The sequence below is a fragment of the Xenopus laevis genome, chromosome 2L (assembly GCF_017654675.1).
Source record: "Xenopus laevis strain J_2021 chromosome 2L, Xenopus_laevis_v10.1, whole genome shotgun sequence".
NCBI lineage: Eukaryota > Metazoa > Chordata > Amphibia > Anura > Pipidae > Xenopus > Xenopus laevis.
The window spans coordinates 104,121,589-104,135,656 of record NC_054373.1 but is presented as its reverse complement, the minus strand read 5'-3'; the positions used below and the strand labels follow the sequence as shown (position 1 = coordinate 104,135,656).

The 14,068-nt window shown below is 37.8% G+C and overlaps 1 protein-coding gene and 1 non-coding gene across 2 annotated transcripts; one reads left to right on the top strand and one right to left on the bottom strand.

Annotated features, from left to right (window-relative positions):
• Positions 1-355: 355 nt before the first annotated feature.
• Positions 356-484, bottom strand: LOC121400264. The gene has a single exon (XR_005965670.1). It is a non-coding gene; the product is annotated as a small nucleolar RNA SNORA40 (small nucleolar RNA).
• A 1,543-nt stretch (positions 485-2,027) lies between these two features.
• Positions 2,028-12,185, top strand: LOC443660 (TATA box-binding protein-associated factor RNA polymerase I subunit D). The gene is made up of 5 exons (XM_041582268.1): positions 2,028-2,271; positions 6,846-7,224; positions 8,719-8,894; positions 9,624-9,681; positions 11,277-12,185. The coding sequence occupies exons 2-5, from the start codon at positions 6,940-6,942 to the stop codon at positions 11,403-11,405; spliced, it is 648 nt and encodes a 215-aa protein (XP_041438202.1). The 5' UTR covers positions 2,028-2,271; positions 6,846-6,939; the 3' UTR covers positions 11,406-12,185.
• Positions 12,186-14,068: the final 1,883 nt, after the last annotated feature.

Here is a 14,068-nt window from a genome sequence, read left to right as displayed (position 1 = left end):
AAAATAATCCCTAACCACATATCACCGCTTTCCTATATAAACGCTCATCCTTAGGCAGGCACTGGCAATGTCTCATGCTATTGGGAAGGGTCACATGCAATTTAGAATATTTGCTAGCATTATGTGCAAGAGAATCACAGCAGTTAAAACTCACCATGCCACAGCTGGAAGCCAAGTAGCACTGATCATCATGTCAATTTAGTGATCAAAGTTGCATTACAGTATGAAATTGCCATGAATGTTAGAACTTGAGAATGCCAGGAGATGTCAGTTAAAATAACCCTAGTAAGGGGAGGAAAAAACAAAACAAAAACATTATTCCTGGCAAGTGAGAAAATAAAGTGCAAAAAGATACAATGTCCCTTCCCATAAGTAACACAACTCATACTATCCAATTAGTTGTGGGTTGCAAGAAAAGGTTTTGATATAAGCACTTATTTTAACTTTGTACCCATTGTAGGCCAAGTAAAGATTAAGAAGTGCTAAGTCCAGAATTACCATCTTTTAGAAACATCTTCAACTCACTTTTCATGGAGCATTAGGTTATAGGACACCATTTCCATATTAATGCCTGAAAAAGATGAAATGCATAGAATTAAAATAAAACCAAAACAAGGGCAATAGTATATTGAGGAATTGCATGTCTATGATAACAGCCCGACAGCTATTGATTTTTAGAAGGCATATACTGCTTGTTCTCAGGCAAAAATCACCTGAGCAACACTAGTTTCCAGTAAAGCAATTCTGATCCTGTACAACTCAGCTGCCCTACTTTTAAAGGGATTGTTTACATTTAAATTAACTTTTAGTATAATGGGGAGAGTGATATTCTGAGAATTGGCAATTGGTTTTTATTTTTTATTTGTGGTTTGAGCTATTAAACTTTTTATGTAGCAGTTTGCAGTTACAGCCATCTAGTTAGGGTCCAAATTTGCCTAAGCAACCATGCACAGATATGAATATGATTGGATTATGAATAAGAGGGGGATGAATAGAATGAATAATAAAAAGTAGCAATAACAATATATTCGTGGCCTTTCATAGCGGGTTTAAATGGGGTCAGTGAACCCAATCTGAAGGAAGGCAAATATTTCAACTAAAAAATAATGAACACCAATTGAAAAGCTGCTAAGAATTTGCCATTCTATAACAAGCTAAATGTTAACTTGAGTGAACCTCCCCTTTAAGGGCATTTTGTTCTAAAGGTTAAGACAATGTGGAAGGTCTCATTGTCACCAGTGCAATAAATAATGTGCACGATGGAAGCAAAACCTGTGTAGTAATATTGCCTTATTGATGGAGATGAGCACATTCACAACAAAGTGTGTCTGTATACTCAAGGCACCAAGTGTTATACAACACCACGGACTCTTATTATAAACTATTTCTGCCCAAAGTATTTGTCTATGGAAAATTTTAGTTGATCAGATTACTGTTCCACATAAGCAAGGCAGATATTTTCACTTTATTTTATACTTTACTACATACGACTGGGGCTCCTACAACCCAATCTTGAAATGACACCATTGAAATAATTGAACAGTAATCAATTCAACTCCAGCTCCCACAACTCATTTACTCAGTCATTGATACATTTTATCATAAATTCTGACTAGATGAATTCAATGCATTGCGGGAATAAGTATTAGATACTTAAATAAGAATTAGATATGTATACAAGTATTTGATACATATATCTATTTACTTTGCAAGTTTGTATGTCCCATAGCATTAGGTACCAAGAAAAAAAAATCCTAATTATCCACTGAACAGTTTAACCATATTACAGTATAACCCCGGATTTAATGGTTTCCCGCTTTTTTTTTTTTATAGTCCCAACAATTCTCAGTGCATTCCTATGGGTGCAATTCCCTCATTTTATGTTTTGTTTTCCCAGATTTTACATACATTTTTTTTTTAGCCATGTCCCTTGCGAATAGCTGCATTTTTAGATAAAAAAACAAAAAGCCTTTACTATGTTACTTAAGGCTCCTAAACTTTCCCTCACCGTCCATAGCCATGCTGATCAGTGAAGCAGGAAGAGAAAGCCCGTGATAGCAGCAGCAGCAGGAAGAGGGAGGGAAATGTGACTTTCCAGGCAAAAGTGGCGAGCCCTAGTGGAGAAGGAAGGCGATGGAAAGGTGACCTTACAGGCAAAAGTGGCAAGCTGCGAGCAAGGCAGGAAGAAAGCTGTGTGTTGCAGTGGAGCAGGAGGGGGCTTGTATGGAGCTGTACTGTGAAAGAGCAGAAGACTGAGAAGCAGCAGAAGTGGTGAGCATTGCTGGAGCAGAAGGGGAGCAGTACACCTGTTTTAAATAAAATTATAAATTCTAACCTTATTGCCTTTGTGTACTTCACATTTAAGGTTCTTTAACACATTACCCTGATTTTAAGTTTTCCTGGATTTGACATTGTTTTTCCCTGGTCCCCTGAAAGACATAACATGGGGATTCTACTGTATCTGGAATTTTCCTGGCCTATTTGGTAGAGGGATGATAATGGAAGCTGGTGTTTGCCTCTCCCCATTTTTAAAACCAAATCCATGTTCAATTTTAAGACCATATCCACATACCATACCTCCCAACTGTCCCGCTTTCAGGACAGTCCCACTTTTGACAGATTAACCCATAGTCCCACATTTGTACTGAAGAGTTCAACTTTCTCTGCACCAAACAGCCAGAAAAATATACAAAATTTCTAACTTAATTGGCTTTTGGCAGAGAGACCAGAACAGCCACCAGGTGCAACAAAGATACTTTTGTAGCAATTCTGAGCTAAGCAAATAAGTCATTGTAACAATTTCGATAAACAGGTCTCTTGGGAGAAGTCAGACTCAGCTTAAAGGAGAAGGAAAGTCTGTTTGCACTTGGGGGTACCAAATGTTAGGCACCACTGATAAAACCCCCTCACTCACAAGTTATAAAAAGCCATTGGTGGTCATAATTTAAAAAACAAAAACATTGGCAGCAGGGGTCCCACATAAATGTTTTTAAAAAAAAAAAACAAAAAAAACATTAGTGGTCAGGCCTCCCCTACAAGTTAAAAAAAATCATGGGGGTGAGGGCCCCCCTATGAAAAAGGGATTGGTGCCAGGGGCCCCATAAATATTTTTTAAGAAAACACTGGTTGTCAGGGCCCCCCCTAGAAGTTAAAAAAAAATCAATGGTGGTCAGGTTCAACCCTATAAGTTAAAAAGAATCATTGTATAATCATTGCGCACTCTGTATATAACAGAATCCGGGATTCTACTGATACGGCACTAGGCAAACTCTGTACATAGTCTCTGTGGTAGCTGAATATAATATCACACTGCACAGCTAGGCAAATATTAAGCACAACATACACAGACCTGCTTTGTCTCTCTCTCATGTTCTGCTTCTCCGCAAGCTCCAGGATGCTGCCGCTCAGGTCTCTTTCTACCATAGAGAAAGGAGTCCAAACAGGAACAGTGTGCTTATAGGGGTGGGACAGAGCCTGCTGAGTGATGTAAGAAAGGAAGAAGCTGTCATTGGCTGAAAAGCAATGGGGCAGGACGAGATTGCAGAGTTAAGGGATCGTCTACCAATTTCATACTGTTCATGAAAACTCCAGTCGTGCATTGTGTCACAGCTTGAAATTGAGTTTGCTGATAATGGAACTTGCAGATAATCCCTAACTTTGCACTTCTCCTGCATATACCATTTTCTCTCGGCTGCGGGTCTTCAGCAGCCCCCCTGATGGCGTCCCTGGGAACACCGGCCCAGGATAACAAGTAAGTCAATTAAAGGACAAGGAAAGTCTGTTTGCACTTGGGGGTACCAAATGTTAGGCACCCCCAAGTGATTGCACTTGGGGGTGCCTAACATTTGGTACCCCCAAGTGCAAACAGACTTTCCTTGTCCTTTAATCCTTTCCCTGCCACCATTTTGTCCTAAATGCGAACCTCTATTGCCAAGCAGCTTTAAGACATTTTGTAGTCCACTGAACAGTTTTATGCCCAATAAGCAGGCCCGACTGGCAATCTGTGGGTTCTGGCAAATGCCAGAGGGGCTGCTAAAAGGTGCCATAGAAAGTTAGTATTTAATGGGATGGTGGGGGCTGTTTGGGCCTCTGTGTGGGCTGATTGGGTCTCTGTGTACCTGAAATGCCAGGGCCTATTTTAATTCTCAGTCCGGACCTGCAAATAAGTATAGGTTTAACCTAAGCATGTGGCATATAGGTGCCCCAAAATGTAGACACCCCATTTGAGCGATCAGTTCTGTAATTCCAGATGCAAAATTAACACATTTACATAGTTTGGGGAGGGGGCAAAGGTAGAAAAAAAGTATGTTCACCCCAGAAAACCATATTTACGGAAAGTACACATACCCCGAATCCAAATTGGGTATGCATGTCTTTCTACTCCAAAGCACCAAGCCGCAAAGCTTTCCTAAATTTGGCGATAAAGGCAGCCAAAGGCAGCAAAAACAAACAAACATCCAGCACCCACAACCCCCCAGAGGTAATAAAGCCTTGAAATGGCGCCAAAATCTGTTGCTAGGCCTGTTGTGGGTGCTGGATGTTTGTTTGTTTTTGCTCCTGACGAAGATCCCTGTGGGGGATCGAAATGTTGAAGCTTAATAATAAAACATTTTTTGTTTTTTCACTAAAACCCTGTGAGTGCCGAAATTCTTTTTCACTATATATATATATATATATATATATATATATATATATATATATATATATATATATATATATATATATATATATATATATATATAATACACAAAAGCCATGAATATCTTGTAAATTATATCCTTATAAACGGTGAGTAGTGATGTCATCAGTTATAAACGGTGAGTAGTGATGTAATTTCTGTCACATGACTCACTAAAATTTGTGTATTATAATTAATAAAGTACCCCCAGTTGTAAAATATGAGGATATTATAAGTTACCTCGGAGTTCCATGACCTGTATAAAAACACTCGGCCTTCGGCCTCGTGTTTTTATATGGTCATGAAACTCCTCGGTAACTTATAATATCCTTATATTTTACAAGAGGGGGTACTTTATTCACTATATACACACACACACACACACTCACACACCAAAGCAGCTGACCTGCGTGTCCCTACCTGTGTGTAGGGCAGGCAGGGCATGGCACAGGCAGGGAGCACTGGGCAGGCAGGGCACGCAAAGGGCATAGGGCAAGCAGGGCATGGCACACACATGAAAATGTCAGAGTACACAAAAAGTCATCACCCCCTTCAAAAAAAAAAAAAAAAGCACACACCTCAAAACTTATCAGCATCCATATACCAAAAAATTAAAACACTTCACATATAAACAGACTCCAATAACCCCTTAAATTAAGGGCACACACCGTACAGAGACCACCAAGTGTGTAATACTGTAGCTACACATCCAGCAACAGGCACAGCAAGTGCCCCAGGCTGATGCAACAGCGGATCCGTTTTGCAAAAATACAGATGTATTTTACCAATGGAAAAGTGAATATTTAATTCTGCACCCAAAAAAGATAATAATGCAACCCAATACTCACTTAGAAGCACTTGTGGCACTGACTGCGTTCAATGAAGCATTCTTCTCCAGGCATCCACGAGTTACTCCTAAGCTGGACTCAAGTGTATTCTGTTTATATAGCCCCTTAAAGAAGTCGCCGAATAGGCCCTGAATGCCCAAATAAGGAGCCGAGTGCCACGTGTTATTGGAGACGTTCCCCAGGCTTAGTGTCACGTGTTCGGCGTAGCGTCACGTGTTTGTGACGTCTCCCTAAGTCTGTTAACTTGGAACTAGCAGGTACCCTGTTAGCAACTTGGAACTAGCAGGTATCGTGCGGGCTGTAAGAAGGCATACTGAGCCTGCAGCAATGTTAGAGGAAGAAAATGAACCAAATGCACAAAACTATGGCGTTTTGCAAAGTCAAGAACTTTTTAGTGATTCAGATTGTAATTTATTGAGGATACGAATAAGCCAAATAAAAGCAAAAACAGTCATCATGACCTTCTATTGGACAGGTAATATGTAAAAAAAAATGAATTTGCATGGAAAGGAGGAAGAAAGGCAGTGTCACATTGGGCTATTTGTCACTTCAGGATTTTGTAGCTCTGGGATCGGGGGATAAAATGCTGCTGGAAGTCGTGAAGGCACGTGGGGCATTTTGTTGCCCGCAATAAATTGCATACCCTGTGTCAAGTGCTGGCAAATATCTGTTCCTAGGGGGAATGGGAATTATGACAGGTAAACATACGCATCACACAAAAAAAAAATGTTTGCATTGGTTTACTAAGCCTAATGTGATTTTACATGTTAAAAAATGAACATAGTAGTTTTTAGTATGCATCATTGGTTGGAGGTAGTTAATTGGGGATAGCTGGAGGGCTGCCGCCTCATATATGCTATTGGATCATTACATGCAGTAGATGATGTGCACATAAAAAGTGTTCATTATAAAATCTAATACAGTAGCTGTTAATGGGCACAACGTTATAGTTTGGGAGAAGGCTGCAGCACTAAACACCATAAGGAGGAACAATCTAACACATTTTGATAGAGCTGACAATAGAGAGAACTGGGCCACGGAGCTTTAGTCCCCAAGGTGTGTGGATGGTGTATAGCACATGGGAGGCAACAGTTTAGCAGTTGTAAGGCCTAGTAATAGGCAGTGCTGCACAATATGTTGGCGCTCTAAAAATATGTGTTAATAATAATAATATTCAAAGGTGTCTGATAATGCTATTGCTAGTTAATTGGATTCAAAGAATTACATGTCTCCACACTGGCTGCACCCTTGACAAGTGCCTCTGCTATCTTCCCAATTATCTCAGTAACAATTTTTGTCTATTCATTTTCTTTCTTCAGCGTTTCTGAATCCAGTGGTAGCCTATTCCAGGCTGATGTCACCTGCACACCTTCAAGAACCAGGAGGCGAAGAGCTGCAGATAAACCCAAACACATGTCATTGCCATCTTCATCTGACTCCTCCGACTTTGAACCAGTACCCAAATATCTCCCTCTCAAAAAGATCCTTGAGCAGTTTAGGAAAAAGAAAAAGAAACAGAAGAAAAAAAGACAAAGGTATAGAAAGTATTTAGTGACAGAAAAGAAACCCCACAAACCCCCAGCAAAAAAGATCACTATAACTTTGCAAGAAAAGCATCGTCGACTTAGAGAAAGAAGCATTACGTTCCCTTTTACTGGTCAAAAATATTTGCAGTTTAAAAGGTATCTTCCTTATGAGGTGAGATTTTTTTTATACATTTTAATCTTTACCAGACAAGTTTATTCATTTGTAAACTGAATAGAATCAGTGGAACGTAACATTGCAATAACAATATCAAATTCTCAGTGTCCCCTTCCAGGCCTTAATTTAGGAATTCAGCTTTTTTAGTAAGGTCACTTGTAGTTAGAATAAAATACGGTAAGTAAAGTAGTCTTTTGAGACTTAGGTAGAGAGCTTTGCAGAGGATTTGTCCTTTTTTCTTAGGACCTTCTTTTTCTTGTTTACAGTTATAATGTATTGAGCAATAGGGTCAGACATACAGATGTCTTAAAAATATTTATATTAAACAGGTTTTTTTGCACATTATAATTGATAAAATATTTTCTCTTTGGGTGGTCTGAAACATGAAACACTAAAACTAAGCACATTTTTTGTTTTGTTATATTGCCAATCCTAGCATCCTAACGTAGTTCAACTGTAGTTTGCCTGTTGAGTAACTGCTCTGTTCAGGTGCTCTTTAACCTAAAATAACCTTCAGGAGGAGAGAAACACTTCATCGTTGCCTCATCATACCTGAAAGCCAGAAACAGCTCACTGAATGATAGCTGGACAGCCCTGCCCTTCATAATCTTTTTCAGTTAACCATTTTTTCAGTTTCATCAAAGGATTTTATACTTCGCTTAATTTGTTTTGCCTGTATTTTAGCGGCATATTTATTCAAGTGTGAAATTAAAGCTCATCGCAGCTCTAATTCTATTCTATTCATTCCAGTAGGGTTTTAAACTGGTGAACTTTAACGTTCCATTTTCCCATTGATCAATACTCTTCTAAAAATCCCATGGAATGAACAGAAAGTGGGTGAGTTTTTCTGTGGTGAGCTCTGGTTTCACACTTGGATAGCAGCTGAAATTCCAAACTGGAAATCTGCTGAACTAAAAGCTAAATCATTAAAAAAGCACAGATGGTAAATTGCAAATTGTCTTTTAAATTCACTGTCTACATTATAGTAGAAGTTAAGTTGAAAGTGATCTACCCCTTTAATATTGGCAACAACAGTAAAGTGGGTTTAGTGATACAGGTATGGGACCTGTTATCCAGAATGCTCAGGATTTGGGGTTTTCTGGATAAGGGATCTTTCTGAAATTTGGATCTCCATAATTTGTCTACTAAAAATAATTTAAACATGAAATAAACCCAATGGGCTGGTTTTCCTTCCAGTAAGAATTGATTATATAAATATTAGTTGGGATCATGTACATGATACTGTATTATTATTACATAGAAAAAGAAAATCATTTGGTGTTTATGGGAGATGGTCTTTGCATAATTTGCAGCTTTCTGGATAAGTGGTTTCCAGATAATGCATCCCATACATGTACAGTTTAATACAGTATATTGGATCATTGAATTCCGTAGGATTTTAAATAAGCATGATTATGCAACTGTTGTATATAGTTTAATAAAGATATATTCAGCTTGAGCCTGTAAATAAATATAACTTCTTTTCACCAGCAATCTGTTTTTAGTGGATTTCTGAGGTATACTGAAAAACTTAAGTATGATCGACATCTGCAAAATTCGTTAAAGATTATGGATTTAGGTGAAGATTTGGAGAATGAAAGTTCAGAAATGCGTAAATATGGGTACCTGGATGACGATGGACCTATTTCACCTATCGTTGAGCAGAAGTAAGATTCACATTTGGCCAGCAACTGTGCTTTATCCTGAAAGATTTAATTAATACATTTAAAATTATAATATCTAATAAAAACTCATATCTACTTCTTTAGGGTCACTAAAGTGATAGTTCATCCCAAGTATTAGTTTTAGCATGATGCAGACAATAGTATGAAGAAAAATATTTTAGTAACTGGGGCCTCTGAAAAGCAAGTGTGCTGAAATGGCATATATCATAGGAAAATTGTTTCCCCCACCAGAGCTGCAGGACTATTTATTTTCAGACTTTTATACCTTTCAGTTCTGCCTTTTCAAATCCGAAAATGTATGAGTCTCCTTTTTAAGCAGTGGTCTAAATTAAATTGTTCCTACAGCATTTTAAGGAAAAAATAATCATAAATATCTGGGGGTTTTTATTTTTTTTTTTTTTTGTATAAATGAGACCTAATATAAAGGAACTGGTGTCGGGTTTTTTTTTAACCAATAGGGAGCCAACCACAGGAAGATATTCTATAATGTATGACATTGCCAGCAGAATAAACAACAGGAATTGACTCAGGCGTTCATCTGAACTTCCTAAAATGTGCATATTCCTTTTTTGCATAATGTTTGAAACGTAGAATTATTAACGTTATTTGTAGCACCCATACATTCTGTAGCACTTTACAAAGATTATACAGCATTAAGTATTCATGGTTAACTAGATTTTGAATCATTGGTTATGTTCTTCCATCTTACAGTGAGAATACGAATACTAATAATGACGAAGATCATTCTAATTATGATGCAAAAATTGTGGTGAGTCACAACTTTTTGATGAACAAATATTTTTCGGAATATGTTTATGTATACATGTTTAGCTTTGTGTTTAAAGGATAATTCAACCCCCCCAGCCTACCTGGTACCCCAGGCAAATGCCCCTAATTTTTTACTTAACCCTCCCTGCAGATTTTGTCCTCGGGATTTCACGGGCACCATCTTCTTTTCTTCGGTATTCTTTGTGTAGTGAGTTTCGGCATATGCACAGTTGGAGTAATCTTCTGGTCCCGAACAACTGCGCATTCGCCAACTGCGTATGTGCTGAAACGCTGCTCTGATTCTGAATAATACTGAAGAAAAGAACATGACACTTGTGAACTCCCGAGGACAGAATCTGCACGGAGGGGTAAGTAAAAAAATTAGGGGCATTTGCCCGGGGTACCAGCTAGGCTGGGGGGATCTATTTAGGGTAGGGGTATTTAATAAAAGGGGTTGAATTCTTTAAAGGAGTTTTTTTAAAATGCAGAGCTGTGCTGTGGAGTTCCCCGGGGCCATCTTCTGCCCATTCTCATCCTCTTCAGGTCTCTTTGGCGACACAAAGCCTGCAGGAGTATGTGCAGTTGGGGCTAGTCAGGAATCTGCTTCAACTGCGTATGTTCCTGCAGGCTCCATGTCGACGAGGAGACCCACAGAGGATAAGAATGAGCAGACGATGGCATCGGGGAACTGCACTGCTCTTCTTTTTCTGCTCAGATTTTCTATGTACCTTTCTATGTAATACACTGTGTGGGGGGCTGATGGAAGCCAGTTAAGGGGGTCTGTTGTTCCTAGGGGGGTTTAGTTATCCTTTAACAGTACTTAATTTACAATGGATGCCAGTGCCAATTTACTGTACCAACCAGTTAGTAGTTTGAATAGCTGAAGGAAGAAAAGGAGTGAGTCTGGCTAGAAGAATAAGTCATTAAAGATAATTATAAAATTGTATCAGGGAGCTTTTGGCTGCCAGGTAGCATTTTAAATTGAAAACTATAAAAAGGAAGCAAAACCAAGCCATTCATTGAAAAAAGGAAGACCAATTTAAGAGCTTCTAAGAAAAGACCATTCTATAACATACTAAAAGTTAAGGAAACTAGAATCTAACGAAGAGTTTTATGGATGAGAAAGCTCATCCATAAAATTTGAACGCAAACATCGGTTTGGTTTCTATGGGGTATATTTATCAAAGAGTGAAGTTAATAGTGAAGTTCCACCACTCTCTATTAATTTCTATGGGATTTTTATAGGCGTATTTATCAAAGGGTGAACTTTCACTTCATCCATTGATAAATAAGCCTTTCAAAATCCATAGAAATGAATTGAGAGCTGCGGAATTTCACTCTAGTGGTGGAACTTCACTCTTTGATAAATTTACCCCTATGGGTTACAAGACCTGGTGAAAACTTATTACCACATATGTTAGTCTGTTACTGTGCAGTGTTAACAGGGCAAAAATAACATTTGTACTTCCTGTAGAGCCTCTATTGCTTAGCTATAGTGCATATATAACAGTGGTCACGGAATTCTGTTGTGATCTAGAGTACAATACATCTCTCTTTCTCTCTCTCTTACATCTATTCTTTTTTTTTTTTAATTAGGAAAATAACTCGTTTATATTAAAGTGCACTGTGCCAAGCAAGGGGAAATGGTGCATTAAAAAGAAGAAAACAAATACATTGAATGCTAAACCAAAGAACCTCAATTTACAGGAAGATGGACAAGTCTGAATCAGAAAAATTAAATTTTTTCAGGGATGTGAAGAGAGCACATTGGAGGCCCTTGGACCCTCTTGGAAAAAAAGGGTTGAAGCAAAGCAAATTGTTCAAAATTAAGTAATCTATTTTAATACTACCTTAATCATTCAAATAAAAATTCAGGAATATTTTTTCATTTTATTTTTGAATTCAGCAGAATACTGAATGCTCAAAAAAGATTTGGTTGAAAACTAAGCATAACCCTCATTTGTATATTCAAATTTGAGAAAAATTCAATTTGTATAATGATTGTAATGTTCAGCAGTGAAGTCATATGTTTCATTTAGTCCTTACTTAATCATCATGTTATAAAAGTGCATGTGGATATTTTGGTTTTTCCATATATTTGCATACAATTAGGTTTAAGTCACACAACACATTTTGTTCTCTGCAGCATTTTCAGGAAAAGGTCAGTCACAGGGACAGAATTACCAAAATTATTGTGGCATAATCCTGGGAATGTACTTCCTTTAATTCTTTTCCAAAGATGCATACCTTCATTAGCTTTATCAATATTCACAGACCTTGCAAACTCACCATAGCTCACAATATAGTCACCTAAAAGTAACCGGTGAATATTTCAGGTATTGTGTTCTGAAAAAATGTGATGGTCAAACCCTTATTGTTTTAATACACATTGTCATTGCATCGTTTTTGTATGCTTAACATTCATGCTTTGTAATATAGCTTTTTAAGAACAAGTATGTTTATATAGTTTTTTTGGCAAAAAAATAAATTCTATTTTTAGAATTATATATATTTTCTTGTATTGCTCTATTCCTAACATTAAATGCTTTGGAAGATACGCAGTTTAAGACTCATTTACATATTGGATGGTAGTGTAAAAAGTCCTGAGTTTTCATAATGTACAGTGTGTAGTCACCCCCACCTTGCACTTTTACACAGTTTGTTGTATTACAACCTGGAGATAAAATGTAATTCCTTTGCTTACAAAACACACATAAAATTAAAAAAGCAGACATTTGTTAGCTACATTTGTATTCACCCCTGAGTGAGTACTTGGTAGAATCACTTAAGGCTGCAAATACAGTTGTGAGTCCTTTGGGGTAAGTCTCTACCACCTTTGCACACACTTCATGAGTCATTTAGACCCACCCAATTTTCTCCATTTTGTTACGATTATTTGATTGATTGTAGCACCTTATTTCAAATAGTGCCATAGATTTACAGCTAGACTTAGATCAGGGCTTCAGCCCAAACACAAATCTTCACTCTGGAGAACCAAATCAATGATAAAATTATTCCATTTTATTGTGCGTCACATAAGTAAAATGTAATAATTTGATTTGTTTCTTCAGAGTGAAGATTTGTGCTCTGACCAATGAAAGATTGGAGATTGGATGGTACCTCTGAGCCTGTATGAGGACTTTTTACACTTTTACATAAGAGGGAATACATCATCCATTTGTTGTATTATCTTTGACTGTGCCATTACAGGACATTCACCTTTTTTTTGTTGAGCTACTCCAATGTTATAATGACCCTGGGTTTCGAAATGTCCTGCTAAAAAATTAACTTTATTTCTGAATGTCAGACAGAAACCATGTCTCCCGCAGTATTTCTGTCTGTATTTTTCACCAGCCGTTTTTCAATCTGTTTGAACAAACACCTAGTTATTTCTGATGAAAAGGTAGGTAGTGCTAGATGGTGATATCTCTCATAATGCTTTGACCATTGGCCAAAAAGCTCCATATTGGTCTTATCTAGGGATGCACCAAATCCACTATTATGGATTCGGCCGAACCCCTTTGCATATGCAAATTAGGGGTGGGAAGAGGAAAAATTTTTACTTTTACCTTGTTTTGTTACAAAAAGTCACGCAATTTCCTTCCTGACCCTAATTTGCATATGCAAATTAGGATTCAGTTTGGCTGGGCAGAAGGATTCGGCCGAATCCGAATCCTGCTGAAAAAAGGCTGAATCCTGGCGAATCCCTGGATTCGGTGCATCCCTAGTCTTATCTGATAATAGTTTTTATTTAGCCTTTTTATTTAGCATTTTAATTTTACAACAATACAAGAGTGTAAAGGAACTGAAAAGATCGGGAAAGAAGGAGAGGAGTGATCTGAGGGGACGTTACCTAGCTGAGAATATTCGGTGCATCCCTAGTCTTATCTGATAATAGTTTTTATTTAGCCTTTTTATTTAGCATTTTAATTTTACAACAATACAAGAGTGTAAAGGAACTGAAAAGATCGGGAAAGAAGGAGAGGAGTGATCTGAGGGGACGTTACCTAGCTGAGAATATGCGGTGCATCCCTAGTCTTATCTGATAATAGTTTTTATTTAGCCTTTTTATTTAGCATTTTAATTTTACAACAATACAAGAGTGTAAAGGAACTGAAAAGATCGGGAAAGAAGGAGAGGAGTGAGGGGACGTTACCTAGCTGAGAATATTACACATATATTCCTACTGCATTCAAAGTACTTTTTCCACTGGTTTCTTGGGGTATTGCTAAGGCAGTATGTTCGCTTCCAGCCATCTTCCCTATATGGCTTGGAATTTATCTGGGCATCCACAGGCCTGGTATAACAGCTTCTGCCTGGGCAAGTAGTCATTGATAAGTTCAACTCCATTTCAGCAGTATTGCCTTTTTTGCATAATAGAACAGTTG

Bases quoted from the DNA above. Each gene is read 5' to 3' on its own strand.
- LOC443660 (XM_041582268.1), top strand. From the start codon at position 6,940: ATGTCATTGCCATCTTCATCTGACTCCTCCGACTTTGAACCAGTACCC. The intron at 8,895-9,623 runs GTAAGATTCACA...TCCATCTTACAG, and splicing joins TCACCTATCGTTGAGCAGAA to TGAGAATACGAATACTAATA. The intron at 9,682-11,276 runs GTGAGTCACAAC...TTTTTTAATTAG, and splicing joins ATTATGATGCAAAAATTGTG to GAAAATAACTCGTTTATATT.